This window comes from Leuresthes tenuis, unplaced genomic scaffold, assembly GCF_036924035.1.
Source record: "Leuresthes tenuis unplaced genomic scaffold, fLeuTen1.0.hap1 SCAF_1, whole genome shotgun sequence".
Classification (NCBI taxonomy): Eukaryota; Metazoa; Chordata; class Actinopteri; order Atheriniformes; family Atherinopsidae; genus Leuresthes; species Leuresthes tenuis.
This window is the reverse complement of record NW_027325355.1, coordinates 19,068,061-19,086,526: the sequence shown is the minus strand read 5'-3', so window position 1 is coordinate 19,086,526 and position 18,466 is coordinate 19,068,061. Positions and strand designations below refer to the sequence as shown.

At 38.6% G+C, this 18,466-nt stretch overlaps 1 protein-coding gene and 1 long non-coding RNA gene across 2 annotated transcripts; one reads left to right on the top strand and one right to left on the bottom strand.

Annotated features, from left to right (window-relative positions):
* Positions 1-5,234: 5,234 nt before the first annotated feature.
* Positions 5,235-7,581, bottom strand: gemin8 (gem (nuclear organelle) associated protein 8). Its single transcript, XM_072391364.1, has 4 exons — positions 7,529-7,581; positions 7,224-7,304; positions 6,296-6,635; positions 5,235-6,193 (listed from the first exon to the last, which is right to left on the bottom strand). Exons 2-4 carry the CDS (start codon positions 7,224-7,226, stop codon positions 5,934-5,936), a joined length of 603 nt encoding a protein of 200 aa, XP_072247465.1. The 5' UTR covers positions 7,227-7,304; positions 7,529-7,581; the 3' UTR covers positions 5,235-5,933.
* Positions 7,582-16,658: 9,077 nt separating this feature from the next.
* On the top strand, positions 16,659-17,603 carry LOC140293492 (uncharacterized). The gene is made up of 3 exons (XR_011912678.1): positions 16,659-16,811; positions 17,203-17,239; positions 17,325-17,603. It is a non-coding gene; the product is annotated as an uncharacterized lncRNA (long non-coding RNA).
* Positions 17,604-18,466: the final 863 nt, after the last annotated feature.

Genomic DNA, 18,466 nt, shown 5'->3' with positions numbered 1-18,466 from the left:
ACGGTGCCGTCACCTCAACGGTGTGCCTTCATGTGGACTTAATTATCTTAAAAGATTCATAACAAGACTTCCAAACATGTCACGTGAAATGGCAGGTCTAGAAGGCACCTCAAGATCTCACATCTTTACAGATTTAATGTGGTTCTTTTGCTTGAACAGAGCAGGGAACGCAAGCTGCAATTTTCTTTCTTCACTGTGAGAATAGCTGAGATGTAAATACCAACCAGTCCTCCCATTGAAACCATCATATCTGTGGATTGTTTATATCCAAGATGCAGGAGGGAAATATGGCTCATATGGGCATTTTTACATCGGAGCAGATGTCATTGTCAAGTGTTTCATTTAACAAGTTCCAAAGTCCTCATAAGAAGGTAGTGCAGTTAAATGCAGTGACCCCTGTATGACATGAGGTCAACCAACTTATGTTCTGTCAGTAGCGTGACAACACTTAACTATAAAGCACTTTTGTTCCTTCCTGGCTTGGTTTACTCAATAACAGACCTGGTTGGAAATTGAAAACTTCTTGGACAGGGTTACAAAACTACCGTATAATGGTCCGAGCTAAAATACCCTCTTTACGAACAGCTCCCTCATAAACGCCATTTTTACCTTTCATGCGCAGTTGGTCTCATGACCACCAGAGGCACATTTTCTTTGAGCGAAATTATAGGTTATTTCTGCCCGCAGGGCCAAAAGCCTGCGAGAAAATGTGTGGCGGGCATGTTTTGGCAAGGGCAATCTCACAAACCCCCCTGTGAGAATTGGAATATAATATCCTCATCTCAATCACTTGAGCTAAATGTATAATATAAGAGGAGGATGTAACCGCCATGACGTCACCAAGGAAACTGAAAGACATTAGTATTTAGTAAAGTATTTTTCTTTTTTGGGCCTGAAATTGCCACATTTGGACAGAGGGTGGAGCTGATACATGAACCTGATAGGACAAAAATATATATATCTAAGGTTTTAACATCAATTTAACCATTAAGTTCTTCAAAATCACCAGAAGCACAATCAGAAGGAGTGAAACTGGAGGATGATACCATAATGATTTTACAGAAAAACTTATTGACCTGCTATCTCATGAGAAAAATTTAGGCTTTTTGAGTGAGTACCTTAAAACCACAAAGGTTTTGGAGCTAACTCCAAGTGGCATTGAGCGGTATTGCACTCTAAGGTCAGTCTGCTTGACAACTCAGGCCAGCTGGCTACATGCATTTTTCTATGGCTTTCAGTTTTGATTTCGTGCAACCATTATTTTTCCATCCACCTGTATAAAAACAGCCGAATGGCACACAAAACAGACACAAATGTCATGTTTCCTTCACCGTTTCCGCATAATTTAACATCGACTATTCGACCTTTTGCGTTTTGACGAGCATCTATTGACATCAACATCATAGACTGAGTTTTATAACCAAACATCCCAGCGATGCTGTGGGGGCATTTGGGTTTAAATCAAGAAACAAAAAATAAGATTTAAAAAAAGGAGAGCCCATCAAAGATCTGCTTTATGTTCAGGCACTTATAGCACTAATCATAAACAAACAGTGGGATAAAATAAATGGGAAAACAATTAAATATTTTTTGCAATTGTTTGTATGACTGCCCTAGATACACAGTAATCCATGACCCAAATAAGAGTATCAGTCCAGACACCTCTGTTTATTCTATTCATGCCAGAAGACTGGGTGTTATCAATGCTAACAACTAAAACTATGCCCCCTTGAAATATTTTCGTATACAATACATAAATGCATAAAGTGTGGTGAGAACTCCAGCTCTATAGAATTATTCTCTACACTCACATGACCTGAAGAAAACATAATCATTGTGTTAATTCAACTTTTAAAATACATGTTCATCCAACTGAAATTGTACAAAACTGAGTTCTTCAAAATTTTATGAACACACTAGTGAATGCAGTGGGGTGGGGGCTGAAATACTCCATCTATACATTCAATTGGACTTAAACTGGCATAAGCACATAACACATGCTCCACAGTTTCCACAAATAGGCTTTGACCTGAATGAGACAGGAAGCCGGTACACAGAAGAAGAATAAACCAGTGATGACAAAGAATAGCACAAGGGAAGGTGTGTATCAGCGAGAATGAGATGTACACAGTGAACCGCTTTAAAGATAATTTCACAGTTTGACGTGGTACCAATTTGCGTCCAACTACATTGTTTGTAAGTTTGTAAAGAATCTGAACTTGTCTCCTATCAATCTCAGTGATATTACCTGATAAAATAAACCTGTGTAATATGAGAAATGTGTGAAGCCCTGCAGTCCTCACAACATGCATGCACACCAATACAACAACAGCTCATTAGGCCGGTTTAATCCACAATGAGGGAACAGATCACTCCCCCTTAATCCAATCAACATCAGCTTTCACATTAGGATCTAACGGGGGGATGATGAGGTGAATTGGCACTGAACTTCAGCCAGGTAATCTCACATTTTGCCTTGCAACTGAAGAAGGATCCAAAATGACTAAATGTTTATCTCGAGTTACAAAATATGGAACTCGAGGGGCAAGTATGTTGCTGGTTAAATGGACTCTCTAAGAGAGAAATTGACTGTTGTAGGAGGTTATGGGTTTTCATCCTCAGCTCCTTTTTTTTTTACAGACAGTGTTCTTGCTTCCAGAATTTTCTGGTATTTAATTGAATCCAGTCTTCCCGCTAACAGAAAAATGTTACCTTATACCATTGACTGCAGCAAAAGCCCACAGCATGATCAATCCACCCCTGTGCTTAAGAGCTGGATAGGTGCTCCTGTCTCCTGAAATTTTGAGCCCATTTTCCTACGAGATCAATTCATTTTGGCCAAAAAAATTCTGTTTCAACTTTCAGTCCACAGAACTCATTGTGTCTATTTGCAGAGGGAATGTTTTTTTCTTCTGACGACTCTTTAAGATCATATTTGTGTCGGTGTCGCAACAGCAGTGCACCATCACTCCAAGGTCTAATAAATTGTTCTGAAGGTCTTTTCAGTCAGTCTGGCTGTAGAAACAGGTCCCAAAATGAGTTCTGGTGTCTCCAGCACTCAACTTGACCTCTTTCATTCATATTAAGTGTAATTTCTTGATTTAATTACAAACTGAGGAAGCAGATATCTGGAAATGCATTGCTATTTTTTATAGCCTTTTCCTGCTATGTTAGCATCGGTTATTTTTATTTTCAGAGTGCGAGGCAGCTGCTTATAGGAGCCGATGGTGATTGTTGGGGTTCGAGAAGACAGACTATTCAACTTTTGACATTTGCCTTTCCTATCAGAGACTGTTAAGTCCATTACAAGCTGTTTAAGGCTTGAAAGAAAAGTTTGCTCAAAATTTAAGGTGCAAAAACTTTTGCAGGGCTCTCTCTCCCTTTTTTGTCTCTTAAATTGTACAATATAATATGTTAATGTGACTTAAAATGTTGACAATAACATTTAATTTGTAAGCCCGTTTGACATGGAAATGAGACTCCACTAATTTTCACACTGACGGAACTTTTGACTAAAGGTGTCAAACGTCCTCTGTAACAAGAAAACACCCGTGTTTATTCCTACGTTGAGGCTATAGAAGAGTCAAACACGCCCTGTCCAGTGGCATGCAAATCACACACACACATTAGGACTCTGCGCGCATTTTCTTCATAACACGCACAGTCTGAGTTGCAGCTGGCGCCGTGGTATCAAGCAGCAGAGACACACACAGCAAAACACATCGGCGCCTCTGTGAGAGAAGCAAACTAAAAACTTACTGATCATCCAAAACATGGTATTGCTACAAAGTGGATAAAATGTGCACGAAAATTCATTATCAATTCAGAATGCGTTTGTTTTCCAAGTTCACCACAAAGCCAAACACTGCACGCAGCGCACCACGAACAAAGATCTATGAAGCAGTGGAATATAAAGAAGACTGGGATGACAGCAAACCGATCACTGCAAAAGGGACAGCAAGCAAGATAACTCAGAGCATAGTTCGCATACCCATTTTCTTTTCTGCTCCAGTGGAAAGTTTTCCCTGAGATTAAAAGAAAAAAAAGCGCCTGAGATGCTGTCCACAGGTTGTCGCGCGGCAGGCAAGAAACTGGACGTCCCGATTTGGAATCAGGGAGGATAGGAGTGGGTGAGGGATGGCGTCACAGCGGCGAGTAGAATTGGATCAGACTCTCTTTAATCCAAATCGTCGTGTCTTGTTCGCATCTGCGTACCATTTCACATACAGAGATAAGTAAAGTGGAAAAAAAAATAAAAAACACACTGCTATTTCCCTCGTCATATTCTTGAAGTTCCCGCTTTCATTGACTGAACCCAGCCTGACACATTCAGCGGTAAGGCGGCAATTGATTCCTGACTTTACTTTGAATTTTTATTCATACCATAATACAAGGCACAACTGTAAATCCTCAGATGCAGATATGGAGATTACAGTTCTGAGGCTCTTTGCTCCAGTGTTTTGGCACGTTCCACCACTTTTTACTTAAATATGCCATAAGAAATGATTGCCCTTGTCTGATCATTTAGAAAAGGTTATTTTGAACCTGCAACATGACCATCCATAAGCTACAAAACAAACAAACAAACAAAAAACAAGTGAAAAGAATCTATTGGAGGGATAGCAGGAACAGCAGGAGTGGCTTGATCAATAGGGGGGCTCTGCAACATAAAAAAGCCTTGACATCTGTGGTGGCCAGAATCATTTTCTTGCTACAGAAACAGACTGGAACAGTGTTCTTTGGATGTAACTGAGATCAACTTGGACCAGGATGACAGGAGGATAACAGTATGTGACAATCTGGAATGCCTCAAAATGTGAAACATGCATTATCTGTAAAGCACAGAGAGCTGTATGAAATCATGGGCATTCATGGCTTCCAGTGGCACAGGGTCACCACTGTTTGATGTGGCAGAGGACAGAAGCAGCCAGGAGAGTGGTTAAGGATGAATAACACTCAAATTCAGCCAAATAAAACAGAGTTGATTGGATGGAGCTTAACACTACAGATGACAAAGCAAAGCCTACTGCAAAAGCAGCCCGGGAGTTTCTGAAGGTCATGCAGTGTGTATTTCACAACTTGCTGGACAAACTAAAGGCAGACAGACTCACAAACTGAGGGCTTGAGTGAAAGCGTGGCAAAGGATCACAAAGAAACAAAGCAGCTACAAAAACACATGCTCAGAATGTATTCTTGTTTGCAGTCTCACCAAGAATTTGCCACTGACAAACCGGTTTTATTCAGATTAACGATTTATTATAAACAGAACTTAATCAAAATTCACATCATAGAGTTTTAAAAGTAGAGCAAACACAAGATAAAAGAATAGTCAACATCTCTCCTGGGAAAGCACTTGAATGCCTTTGACCCTAAGAAAACGTCAGAATCGAGAGCTGCGGTTTAGAAATGGTAAAATCACTCCGAGTGTATGTTGAAAAGTGCAATATCAGAAACGGCCATGGAGGAACACTTCTGTTTTAATGGTGAAACTAAGCTGACAGGCCAAAGAGGAGCGACTGCAGCATGATGCAGGGGGTAAAAATGTATTGGGTGACAACAAACATGTTTGAATATATTTACATCACCGGGGCAGGCCTACCGTACATCTGACCATCAGCTCAAAGTCCCACTGCTTGGATTCTGAGCAATCAAAAGGAATGCTGGGCAGTGCTATGGGCAACGCAGCAGCCTCACAAGATCAAGCATTAGCTGCGTAATGACAACTATAGGTTTTGTTGTGGGGCCTTAGATTACAGGTGAGTGGCATTTGCATCTGGCTTAGCAGAAGCTCAGCAAATGTTTGCAACATTTTAAAATAACGTCAAAGTATTAGTTAACACAAACAATTGTTTCTACATTAGCAGCTCCAAGAACCACAGTCCATTCCTCAAAGAGATCAGAAATCAGACCATTTGCAGCTCTGTCTGCTGCTGTTATAATTTCAGCGGGATGACGGGCCAGTATTTGGGCTGCTTGAGGTCACAGTTTCTGTCAAAAGTCAGCTGCATTGCCGCCTCCATGGCCAGTATTTTGGGCGAATCCTTGCCGTAGAGCTTCTTCATCTCGGACACACGTCTCTCACCGGGTCGCTCGGAGGGAGGGGCGGCGCTGCTTCGCCACGAGACCCTGTGCAGGTCCTGGTCGGCCGGCACGTAGCTTTCATGCTGCTCTGCCTCCATCTGCTGCTGTTTCTCTGCAAAACAGAATACTTTTAAGCATGTAGCAGACATGCTTATGCAACTTGAAGCAGAGTTATTTATTATTCATAAGGTGGAGATGGTAGAAGTTGACTTACTCAACTCCTCTCTGTGTCTCTCTGTCTGGGCGAAGTACTGTCGAAGCTCCTCGCTGATCTCCATGTTGCTGACATCGCACTCAATCTCGCTTTCCGAGCTGCTTTCCTCGTCTCCATCCTCCCCATCTTCCCTGTTGCTCTCTCTGGTCTGCCAGTCAGCATAGCGCTGGGGGCTGCTGGGACAGCCCCCCTGCCAGCCGGCTGGGCCGTAGGCAGCCTCCAAAGCCTTTCGGTAAGCGCGCCTATGTCTTTGGTGCCAGGCCATGGCCTGCTGGTAGTGCTTCCAGTAATGGCTGTAGATGGGGCTGGAAAACCAGGACATCACTGTGCTGAGGTCCTCCTGGAAGTTAGGGTTTGTGCTTGGTTTTATTTTATCCAAAGACATTGATTACTTTTTAAAACAACTTATTAATTTTTGATTAAGTTAAAACAGCAAAACTGTAAACTTTATATTTTTCAAAGGGTAGAAAGAAATAGTAACCAAATCAAATTTCTTTGTTTTGTGAAATTATAGCAAGTCTATATGTATTGTTTTGTTATATTATTATATATATTATGAATTAATTACATTCATAAGAACTGATAATTTAAGAAAAAAAAAGGTAAGACTCTCAAACTTGTAAAAGATGAAAAAGCTTCAGTGCTGTTTTTTTAATAACAGTGAAATTATCCATCTACATTTGGTGTGGACTATTTGTTTTTGTCTAATGAGACATGGGGTGCTTTGTTTGTCTGTGCTGTTCCAAAGAAAAAACAAAAGCTACATTTCTATGTTCGGGTGGACCAAAATAGCTTAAATTAAAAATACACCAGGTGTTCAGTTTTCACTAATTATGGAGGATTTGCTGCTCCTCTGTTGAAGCCTCACGTCGTCATTTAGAGACAGAGGACGAGTTTTATTACAACAAAAAAATAATAATTTTCTTACCATGAGAGGATGGCTGAAGCAAACCGAATATTCACGTAAAGTTTTTAAACCTTTATTCTTTTTCACCTGGAAAGCTGGACCCTGTGGACAAGAAACAAATCTGCGTGAACATCAGGTGAACGCAGAGTAAGTTAATCACTGTCTGCTTTTATTTACACGTAACGTTTTGTGTTTACGGGCACGTGCCGACGTCTTAAAATAGAAAGTGGTTGTAATACTTTTAAATCTGATACGAGCCGCACGAACATACGTGTGGTGTGAATTATGATTATCTCACTGAGTGGTTCATATTATCGGACATTTACCTCTCTGATGCTAGCTTGATTAGCCACTTGTGGCGCTTCCTCGCTGAATATTTCCCAGCAGCCTTTGGGCCACTGCTAAATAACTGGTGGCCGCGAGGGGCTCCCCCCGGTGGACACTGTGCGAACATGCCGAATAATGAACTAGTGGACGTCTCACCCGATAACAGATAAGAGCAAAAGAAGACTTGACTTTTTTTTTAATGATAGTATTCCATAAAATGTTTCAAGCACTGTTTGAGTTTCCCTTGACTTTCACCTTAACGGCCCAGTAGGAAACTAGTGAGGCCATTTAAGATTGACAGAACAACAGGAAGCAATTATAATTTGGCATCCAACGGGGATTGACAGCAGGAGAGAACTGAGGGTCTTTGTTGATATTATTTTGTAGAAGCATCAACTTGATAACCTCCACATGCCCCACAAGACTACGTATCACTTTTTTTACTCCTGTTTCTGTTTTCCTATCGGATATTAATCCTAAAAGTACTGAATCCTACTGTTCACATTACATGTTCTTTTGTGAAATTAATTTAAATAGTGGCATGAACGCAGTGCAGAGGCATTCATTTCTTGTTGGAATGCTTTTTATTTTGTTAAACTGTCATTTATTATTTACCAACGTGGCTTAAGTAATTGTGTTAAATGACATTGAAGTTTAGATTTGGTCACAGTGACATGTTGCACTATGAGTGAGGTTTGTCGTGTTTTAGAACCAGGATGTTAAATGGTGTACTTGCGGACAGAGAGTATTGTGAGATACCTTTGACTATATGTGGGTCACGCTTTGGCTTGAGGCCTCTAAGCTTTTAGAGGAAATGCAAAAAGACGCATGTCTTTTCAAAACGTATTCTCCTCTTATAATAGTTGAGTGTGTGAGTGACCACCAATACTGTTTTTAGGGACCTAAATTTTCTGAAGTATATGATAAATCTTTCTTTGGAATATCAGCACAATGTTTCTCTTGTGTGAAATAAATAGAACTTTCAATGATGAATGTTATTTCAGTTAAAGATGCCAAAGTGAGGAAGTTTGGACACAAATAACTGAAGGTTCATCCAAGGCCAGTGATCAAAGATTCATGTATTGATATTCTGTGTGGTTTTTGGTCTCTCTGGACTGACATGATTGTCAGTTAATAAAATGACATGATGAAATAAAAAATAAAAAATGGGTCATTGTGCGACTGTCTCCCTCTGGTGGAAGATGTGGAATGAGGATACAGTCTGTCAAACGTCTGTGGTGTTGTATTTAGTTTTTCACTTTGCTTTTCATTAGTCGGTCTCATCATCTGGTGCTCTTCTCAGCAACCATTACAACCATGACAAGTGAGTGGTGGAAACTTAAAACCACAACCATCGGACCCAAGATTTAAAAAAAAAAAAAAAAAAAAAAAAAAAAAAAAAGAGGCGTAGCTGAAGCTGTGGTTTTTATTTTTAACTTGGTTTCCCGTCCTTTTATCTCAGCATTCTATAGGTCTAAAGATATGGTGAGCCAAATCACCATTTATTTGTGCCACATATGTTTTAAAAAATCATGTCTTAAAGTGCTCAAGACATTGAAATTCTCTTCTTTTTCCAGGTGACAAAATACTTGTTTGCATCACTACTCGAAAACGAAGACAAAGGCTGCAGCTACCGACTTGGAACATTTTCACTAACCGTTCGCGTTTGTCACACACGAAAATGAGGCATAGGAACATTTGACCTACTTTCATTCACATCTTGTTTCTTCTCATGGATTTATTGCAGTGTTTTACCACAACCCATAAATTTACCACTGTGACCACTCTTGTTATCACCTCTGAGAGTGAAAATGCCACCGTAGCCGATGCAATTGCACACTTTTTGAGACAGATTACTACAAAACCCTAAAAAGAAAAAAGCGCACAAAAAAACAAATGGGGATCTTTTAGGATTAATTTTATTTTGTTCTTTTCTTTTCCGAAAGACACGACCTTTGGCCTGATGTGGAGCTTGGCCTCAGACTGACAACCAACATGTACAACAGAATGTTTACCAGAAGCTGCTTCAACAGCTGAGACATTCAGCCCACAGTCAGTCATGGGCCAGGTATGAGTAAAAAAAAGTAATAACTTAAAGACAAGACATGGCCATTGGGCCGATGTGCTTTTTAGCCCAATACATCTAACAGCTGAATGCTGTAGCTGTAACTCATTAACATTCAAAGAGCACTAACTGTCATTATATTCAAGGAGTTAATGCAAAGAAAAATAACAAGCAACAAAAGTTGTACAACCCTGTTTTGTTTTTTAGATTTTTCACTGAGGGCAGTTTCTGCAACGGTGAAATTATAAGCAGTTCTCTCTTTATTTGCCACTTCCTTTGCAGGGCAGTTCACCGTCAGCTCGTACACTTTTGAGATGTTTTTAGATTTTGGCATCAGCATTTACTTGCTTCCTTTCAGTATTGTTAACTGGTGTCTGCCAGCAGAACCGTTGGTCCTTTTTCTCTGCCATCATGGATGAGCGTAAACGGTGGTTTGTTCTGCTTATACCCCTGTGTTTGGGTGTTGACACTGAAGGTACAGTACAAGAGCTTTTCATTATAATAAGCTTCTGCAGATCAGTCACTTTTGTAGGCTGACAGTTTCAAGTGAAATTACGGTCTGTTTACTTAAAGTGGTCTTTGACCTCATCATTTTAATGCAGTCACAGCTGGCAGCAACACCTACTCCACTCAGAAACGCATGTTTGTGTAATCTCAGAGACGCTGGTGAAAAACGTTGGAAAACAACCAGATATTACCCCACTTTGTTCCAGTGCCACAGTGCAAATAATCACACTGATTGTGTGTAAGATAAAGACGAAGTGGAGCGGAGATGGCTGTCGCCTGCTGTACCAACACGGACTAAATTTCCAGAATGAATGTAATTCCAAATTCACACTTATGAAGCAAAATGAGACAGCATTTCTCCTGCTAACCAATTTAACACAAGAGGATGGTGGGATCGGCACCTGTGAGTGCTCACATGTTCATGGAACAGATATTCTACATCTGCAAATCATTGTGAAAGGTAAGTGTTGGTCTTTCCTTTTGTTTTTTGTTGCATTTGTCTCATACTCGTTGCTTAATGATAGTGTTAAACTTGATGTTAAATGTGTAAAGTCCTTTTGGCTCTGCTGCTCTGCCTATTTTACGCTTGAGCTACAAATGAAAAAGGAAGAAATTTAAAATGTATGAATAATTACTGATTGATAAAATACTTAATTTAAAATGGATGGAGGGGATGATTGAGAAAAGATGCCAGTGTTGCAGTATTTTTCTGAATGTTCTTTGGTCTCCTTTGTCTTTTGCAGATTTAGAAACTGACACTTCTCTTTTAACAATGCTCACTTCTACCACTATAATTAGCACTGCAGCTGGATTTCTTATAACTGGAGTGTTTCTTGGACTTATCCTGAGAAAAAGTCATCGCAGGTGATACTCCTTCTCAGTGCTGTTATCCATCTTGGATGTTGGCTGCAGGTTTTTTTTTGTTTGTTTGTTTTTTTAACAGTGATTTTTACCATGATAGTGAAAGTTTTCTCATAAAGCATGACGTGATTCTGTTTCTGGAAAACTGAACGATGAGCCGTAAGTCATCTGTAAGCATCTGTCTGGCTGTACCCCACCAATCTATAGTCGTCCCATGACTGTGAACTAGTATGGTTTCCAAACTAGCAGGCTTTCATATCAAAGTACTGTGCAAATAATTATTGAATAGCAAGGATTATTTATCATTCTACACATTACTGCATCATTTGTCAATCCTCTCAGCTGTTTTTTATGTTAATGTTTCACTGATGGATATAACACTGATATTTCCTCTGGTTTTCAGAGGCAGCACACAGTCAAGACAAGCTGGACTAACAGTAAGTGAAACCTTACAATTAAGCAAATTTCTAGTTTATTGGTTGCATATTTATTTACTGAGCATTTTGTTTCTATTCTTATTCAAGAATAACAGAGCAACCATGTCTGCATAAGAATGACCTGTATCTAAAAGCTTTGGCAGATCTAAATTATAAAAAAATAAAGCACAACAGAAAACCCTTCACAGTATGTCATAGTTATTTTTTATTTTTTTTATACCTTCAATCGATCACATGCAACAAGTTTCACTGCAAGCCCACCCCCTTCCATTTTTAAAGGAAATACAGTGTGTGTGTATATATACATACATGTGTGAACTCGCAGCAGTGTGACCTAAAAAGCTGAGGTTTCAGTTTGACTCACAGTTGCAATGTGTAAAACATTTCTCAGACCAATGTTCAGATTAAATGCACCACTTTGTCATGTTGTATGAAGTTTTTAGAATTTTTTTAAATTTTCTAATAGTTAGAGAAACATTATTTAGCAGGACTTTGTTTTTGCAGGACGAAAACAATCAAGGTGACTTATATGAATGCCTTCAGCAACCTGCAAGTGATCTCTACCAGACAACATTGCCACTGATGACACCGTGTCAACAGATTGGGTCAGCAAAACTGAAAGTGTCCATCTGCAGCAGGAAATAAACACAACACAGACAGATGAAATATATGAGCTCTGTGTGAACATATAAACAAAGAGTTGATTTAATTCTGAATTTATCAGAGCAATCTGAAAGGTTTTTTTTTAAAATTTTTTTTTATCCAAATGTCTAAAATAGCTGATACTTACACATTGCCCTGCAGTGGGAAATACAGTTCCTATGTGCTTTCACACAAATGATATATTTCAGTGCAATTTTCAGGGTCACAACAGAATTTGGAATAGATATGTACCGTGGCAAATATATAGCAGTTTAACACTGTCTCAAATCTTACAATGAGCATGTATGTTTTCCACAAGTTGCCTACAAAGAGATTATGTACCACCATGTGATCACACCGAGGCCTGATGTCCTGCTGCATCCATCACTTTCAACATCTCACCGCATGACGATGTGGGAGTTATGCCGCTGTTGATTTGGCCACAAACATTTGTAAGGAAAAGGAGGGGATGGTGGAAGTTTGTCAACAACCTCTTGCAAGAGACAATAAGGTTTGACTTCAAGCCCAGTGTTTTCAGTTCTTGTATCACTTTGCTGTCCTTTGTTAAATTTGTACTGTCCAAATGGAGAAAAAGTTGCGAAATTTTTTTTCTCCCATCACTCTACCAATAGGTAATTGTTCAGTATGTATACAGATTTTTGTATATCAAATAATTTGTTCACCTTTGGTTTGTCTAGCTTTTTTTTTCACTAAAATAGAAATATTGCTCATAAAATCTAAATTTCAGTTGTAGTAGTTGCTAATTGATAGCTGGAGCAGACCACAGCCATCTACCACCTGTACATACTGTATTACTGCTGTCTGTCTGAATTGCTGTGTAGATTTATATATATGTATATACGAATACATTTTTTATGTGCTCTATAAAGGGAAAATTACATTTTCATGCCTTTTATTTGTTTTTTTAATGTCTCACAAACTGAACAAAGCAATGCAAAGCATAACACAGACAGTCCTCAATACTTTCCTCTTCATTCTCACTCTAAATGAATGGAAGCTAAGAACAGATAAGTTAGGGTCTTGAGTTAAGATGCATGGTTAGGCTTGGATGTTACGAAATACATGGCTGCAAGTGGAAAAAGATACATGGTTCATTATTTACTGGTTGTAAACAGTGATGTCACATCATTACTGCCCCACACAAAATGGCCTGCGGCATGTTGCCATCTCACCATTCTAATGTTCTAGAGCTGTGGACAAATGTCTAGTCTCTCTAAGATACTGAGGGAAATGACCCAATATTACAGATCTGAGGGTGACATGATTGATCCTTTGCTTTTCAGCAGGTGGTTTGACCTCAGTTAGACCTTCATATTAACTTTGAGGAAGTTAACAGGTTCAGCTCTCTTATGCTGATGGATTTTTGTCTCACAAATTGCTCACTTGAGCACAATATTTTCTTTGGATTACAAGACTGTCAAGACTGGCCATCTCAAAAAGGCCCCAAAGTATGTTCTTCTGTGCATTGTATCTCTTCTTCAGTGTTAATATGCAAGCAAAACAAAGAAAGTTGCGCACTTCCTTTTTAGAGAGACTCACACTAGCTCACACCTCTGCACCTTTCACCAACCAAAACCACAGATTTTCAGTTCACAAAGTGTGTGTGTGTGTGTGTCCTCAGACTTATAATACAGTACAGTGTAGGTGGTCTGCATCTGCATTGTTTCTTACAGCAGACATATTGACCAGTATGGGCAGATTGCAACTATTTTTTGTTTTGCTCCTGGTGCGGACATTTAGTTCATACACACACGGTATTGTATAAGAGCCTCTTCTTTTTATAATCTAGCATATGGTTGCATGTTTCTTTTATAATGCTGCAATTAATGTTTGCATTTTATGAAAATAAAAGCAGTGTGAACTTTTCTCTCTAACAGCAGTATATCAGAAGGCGCTTGTGAAAACCATCGGTAAAGAACCAGATGTTACTCCAATCTGCAGCAATGAGACGATGAACTTCATCATTGTTTTAGTTTGTAGAATCAGCACAGGGATGAACCGAGGTGAGGAGTGTCGTCTGACGTATCGCCACCTACGAGGCTTTGATCATGGATGTGACTCCAGGTTCACACTTGTGATAGTTAATCAGACCGTGTTCCTCCACCTGAAGGATTTAACACCAGAGGATAGTGGGAACTACACCTGTGAGTGTTCCCGTCCTGATGGAACAGTTACTCTGTATCTCAACATCACAGTGGAGGGTAAGGAATGGATTTTTATTTGATAACTTTTATGTTAGGATTTTGTGCACTGTTTGGTGACATTTCCATTCTCTGGTAATGTTATGAAATATCAGTGTGTCTGTGGTTCTGCACAAAACTAAAGGATCAATGACACAACTTCTATCATAGTACAATTGAAACAAACTTTATAAAATGCCAACACAAGATTACATTAGTGTGAACAAAAAGGTGAGCTTAAAGTTAAATTAAAAAAAAAAAATTTTCTTTTTGAAGGGAATAATTCGAGCATTTCTACAGAAACACGTTCATCTAATGCTAAAATTGGAGTGACTATACTCATAACTGTTCTTACTGGAGTGATCCTGGGAGTTGCCTTCAGCAAGATTTACCAAAGGTAAGAAAATACTATTAGAAGAAAATCATATTAAGTAAGTCATGATGGCATTATCTATAGCTTTTTCAGTCTCTTGATCGTTATGATATGAATTTATTAGAAGGAAAGATCTGATCTCTGTGTGTTGAGCTTTCTGCTGCTCAAGCTTTTCAATATTTTGAATTCATGATTATCTAAATATTTGCAGGTGTCTTTTTTCTTTTTTTTTTTTTAGCTAGCATTTTTATTTCATAACAGTTACAATTTCATACAAAAACAAATTGCGTATCCACATGGATGGCTTGTAATGAGTTGTTTGTATGTAATTTTTTCCAAAGAAGAAAACTGGAAACCGCGACCAGGGATGTAGAGTACAGCCCAGTAACATACAGGGTAAATTGTTTTATCAACTCCGTTTGTCAGTTCTTTATTGACTTTACGAGCAGGTTTTAACTCGTTTCTTTTTTGCAGGAAGCAGTGGAGACCGAGCCGTACAACGTCGTCATTCAGAAAGAGAATGTTCTTTATTCAACTTGCACTTACTACAAATCATGAAAATGTCTCCAAAAGAGATGACGAAGGTGTTTAGAGGTTTAGTAGAACTGCTTTAGGGCAAAACCTTCTTTCACGTGATTCACATTTTCCTCTTGAATAATAAGTGAAACGGGACCAGCTGTCCAGAAGTAAAATGTGTTTCTTATCTGTGCCGTGTTAATTCAGCTGCTTTTCATTTTACATCGATTTTATTCCTTGTATAGGTTTGATGCTTAAAATAAAACATATTCTCTTGTACATTAAATATGTTGACCAGAATAAAGTAATGATCTTATAAATTATTGGTTAATACAAAGTTCGAAGGTCTAATCCGGCTACTTTCAATGATTTGTTTTTATGGAAAGTTTAAATTTCTGCAGAGCATCTTTGTACAGGAGCATTAGTCTGCAAAGCGATGCCATAAAGCAGCAGACACCCCTGAGAAGTGACAGCACAACAGTAAGATCAACCTAAAGAAACCAAATGACAAGAAAGAGTTCAGCTCTGCATTGTGGTTGTTATTTGCAGGGAGAGTAATCGCCTGATAAATTCAGCATGATACTGATCATAAAAACTTTTAGATCAAGATAAATGTGAGCCAAATATACATAAATATATATATTAATTTTTTAAAGTCATTTGATCGTGCTCTTGGCTTTAACGTGAGAGCAGGTATATTTAAATGTTGTGCACTTCATTTATAGAGGCGCTCTCACCAACTCGTAAGTTGGTGACAGCAGAGAGTCTGAGGTTTTGGTTGCTGAAGAAAAACAATGGGGCAATTCTTGAAAATCTCACAGTGCACATTACCAGAAGCAGCTGCATTGCTGCTTAGATGGATGCATGGAAACAGATCTGTGCTGTGCTCCTGTCAACATTTTGCACTTTGAACACAGGTACTGTTCAAGAACTAAGTTTGTTCTGTTTTTCTCATATAAGCTGTTTAAAATATTTTTACTTTTAAACTTTCTTGGGTTGTGAGGTAGCAACAGAATAGATGAAGTACTTGAACTTCATCATTGTTTTAGTTTGTAGAATCAGCACAGGGATGAACCGAGGTGATGAGTGTCGTCTGGCGTATCGCCACCTACGAGGCTTTGATCATGGATGTGACTCCAGGTTCACACTTGTGACAGTAAATCAGACCGTGTTTCTCCACCTGAATGATTTAACACCAGAGGATAGTGGGAACTACACCTGTGAGTGTTCACGTCCTGATGGAACATTTACTCTGCATCTCAACATCACTGTAGAGGGTAAGGAATGGATTTTTATTTGATAACTTTTCTGATTTGTCCTGTTTGTGAACTCCTGATTATTGTTAACAGTTGCTATTATGTTAAGAATTTTATGAATAACCTGAATGAAAGAAGTCATACATACTTTCATCAAAATCAAATCAGCAAAACCAGTTAGACTCTAAATTACCAATGAGAACACTTATCTTTATAATATTGTGCTCATAGCAGTCTGTTTAGATTTATATTATTTTCCAAATAATAAATATCTCAGCTATTTTTCTGATTTCTTAGAGAACGAAGACGTGAACATTTCTACTCAACCACCTTTATCTAACGCTGTGATTGGAGTTACCGTACTGAGTATCATGATTATACCTGCAGTCATCCTGGGAGTTATCTGCAGACACATCTGCCATCGGTATGAGATGAATATCATATAGATAAAGAGTAGAATCATAGAAACTTTTGTTAATATAATTCTGATTAGCACACTTGCTGCTGGATATTAGAAAGCTCTCAGTGTGTGCTTAACTTTGAACGTCTCCTGCTCCTGTTTACTTCATATTCATGTACAACTGATCACAGCAATATAAAAATGTCTGCCGATCACCAACAATATTAAAGCAACTGATTTGTAAAGTAACATAGTATTTCTTAGCTGTTAGAGATGCACATTATTGTAGGTTGTTGTTCTGGTTTACTGATGGTTTTAAACACAGATTTTTTTTTTCTTCTCATAATTGTTTTTATCTCAAAGCAGAGATAAGAATGGTTTGTAATGAGTTTCTTTTGTTTAATTTACCCAACAGAAGACGAGAATTATCCATAACCACTCAACCAAACACGGTACTGTAAATGGTTAAATATATACTGTGAATACAGCCCTTCATTTTGCTTTAATAATGTTTTCAAACCTTGTGTTTTCTTGCAGGAAGTAACGGACATTGAAGCGTACAGTGTCTACCTGCAAAAAGAGAATGAGCTTTATTTAACTTCCACAATACACAAATAATACAGATATGTCTGAAAATCCCATTTAGGGACAGAGTTGTAAAGCTTAAAGTTCCACATTTACTTCCATGCGATTCATGTGTTCACACTAATAACTGAAACAGGACCTGCTGTCCAAAAAGTAACTATTTTACCCAACAAACTTATTTCGGGTGCATTTAATCAAAACTTTTAATGTAATACATATTTTTCACTGTAAAACTTTAATGTTTTATAGGTGAACATGACTGTTCCTCTTTGGTTGTCCTCTGTTCAGTGTTTTATTCTTGACTCTTAAATGAAAATGTCTGCTGTATCTATTTTTGGCACATTGATGATTTCACTCCTAACCACTGTGTATCAGTTATTATTATCAGATATGTAATATTGTGCAGTTACTGGGTTTTTAAGGCCTTTTGAGCATCACCGTCTCTCTCTCTCAGGCAGCTGTAGCAGTTGGTGAGGTGTCAGGTTGACTGGACACAGTCATGCTTCCTGTGTGTTCTTGCTGTTCTTACCCACACGTACCACATGGTTTATTCTGCTGCTTGTGTGACACTGGAGATGCATCTCTTTCACACTTGTGCAAAAGACTTCAAAGAAAGACAGCTCAACAGATGCAGTTTGATAAACCTCTGAGTATTTCTGTCTGTATGCCTTTATTATTGTATGAATTACACATATGTCTGTGTAACTTTTTCACATTTCCCTTCCCTTAAAATATACTGAATCCTCCTGTTTGTGTGGGTGTCTGTATATTGTCAGCCTGAGGCAATATATACACAAAGGCACAAAATGTTAATATGTTTGAGAAGAGGACAGCTATAAACTCAGTTTAAACTATGTTTTGTAGGATGGGAGAGCCCTCATTCAATGAGGTGTACTGCAGGCAGTATAAACAGTATTTTTACACTAGACAGTAGTACCAATAAAAACTGTACAGTTTATACTGTACGTGTGAACTGAGAGTAACTAAGGTCTTGAAACAGAAAACTTTGTATTTGGGCTAATGAGCACAGATTCAGTAAATTTTTCAAGGAAACCAACAGAGTATTGCATTTCAAGAGGCCATCAAGGTTTTTT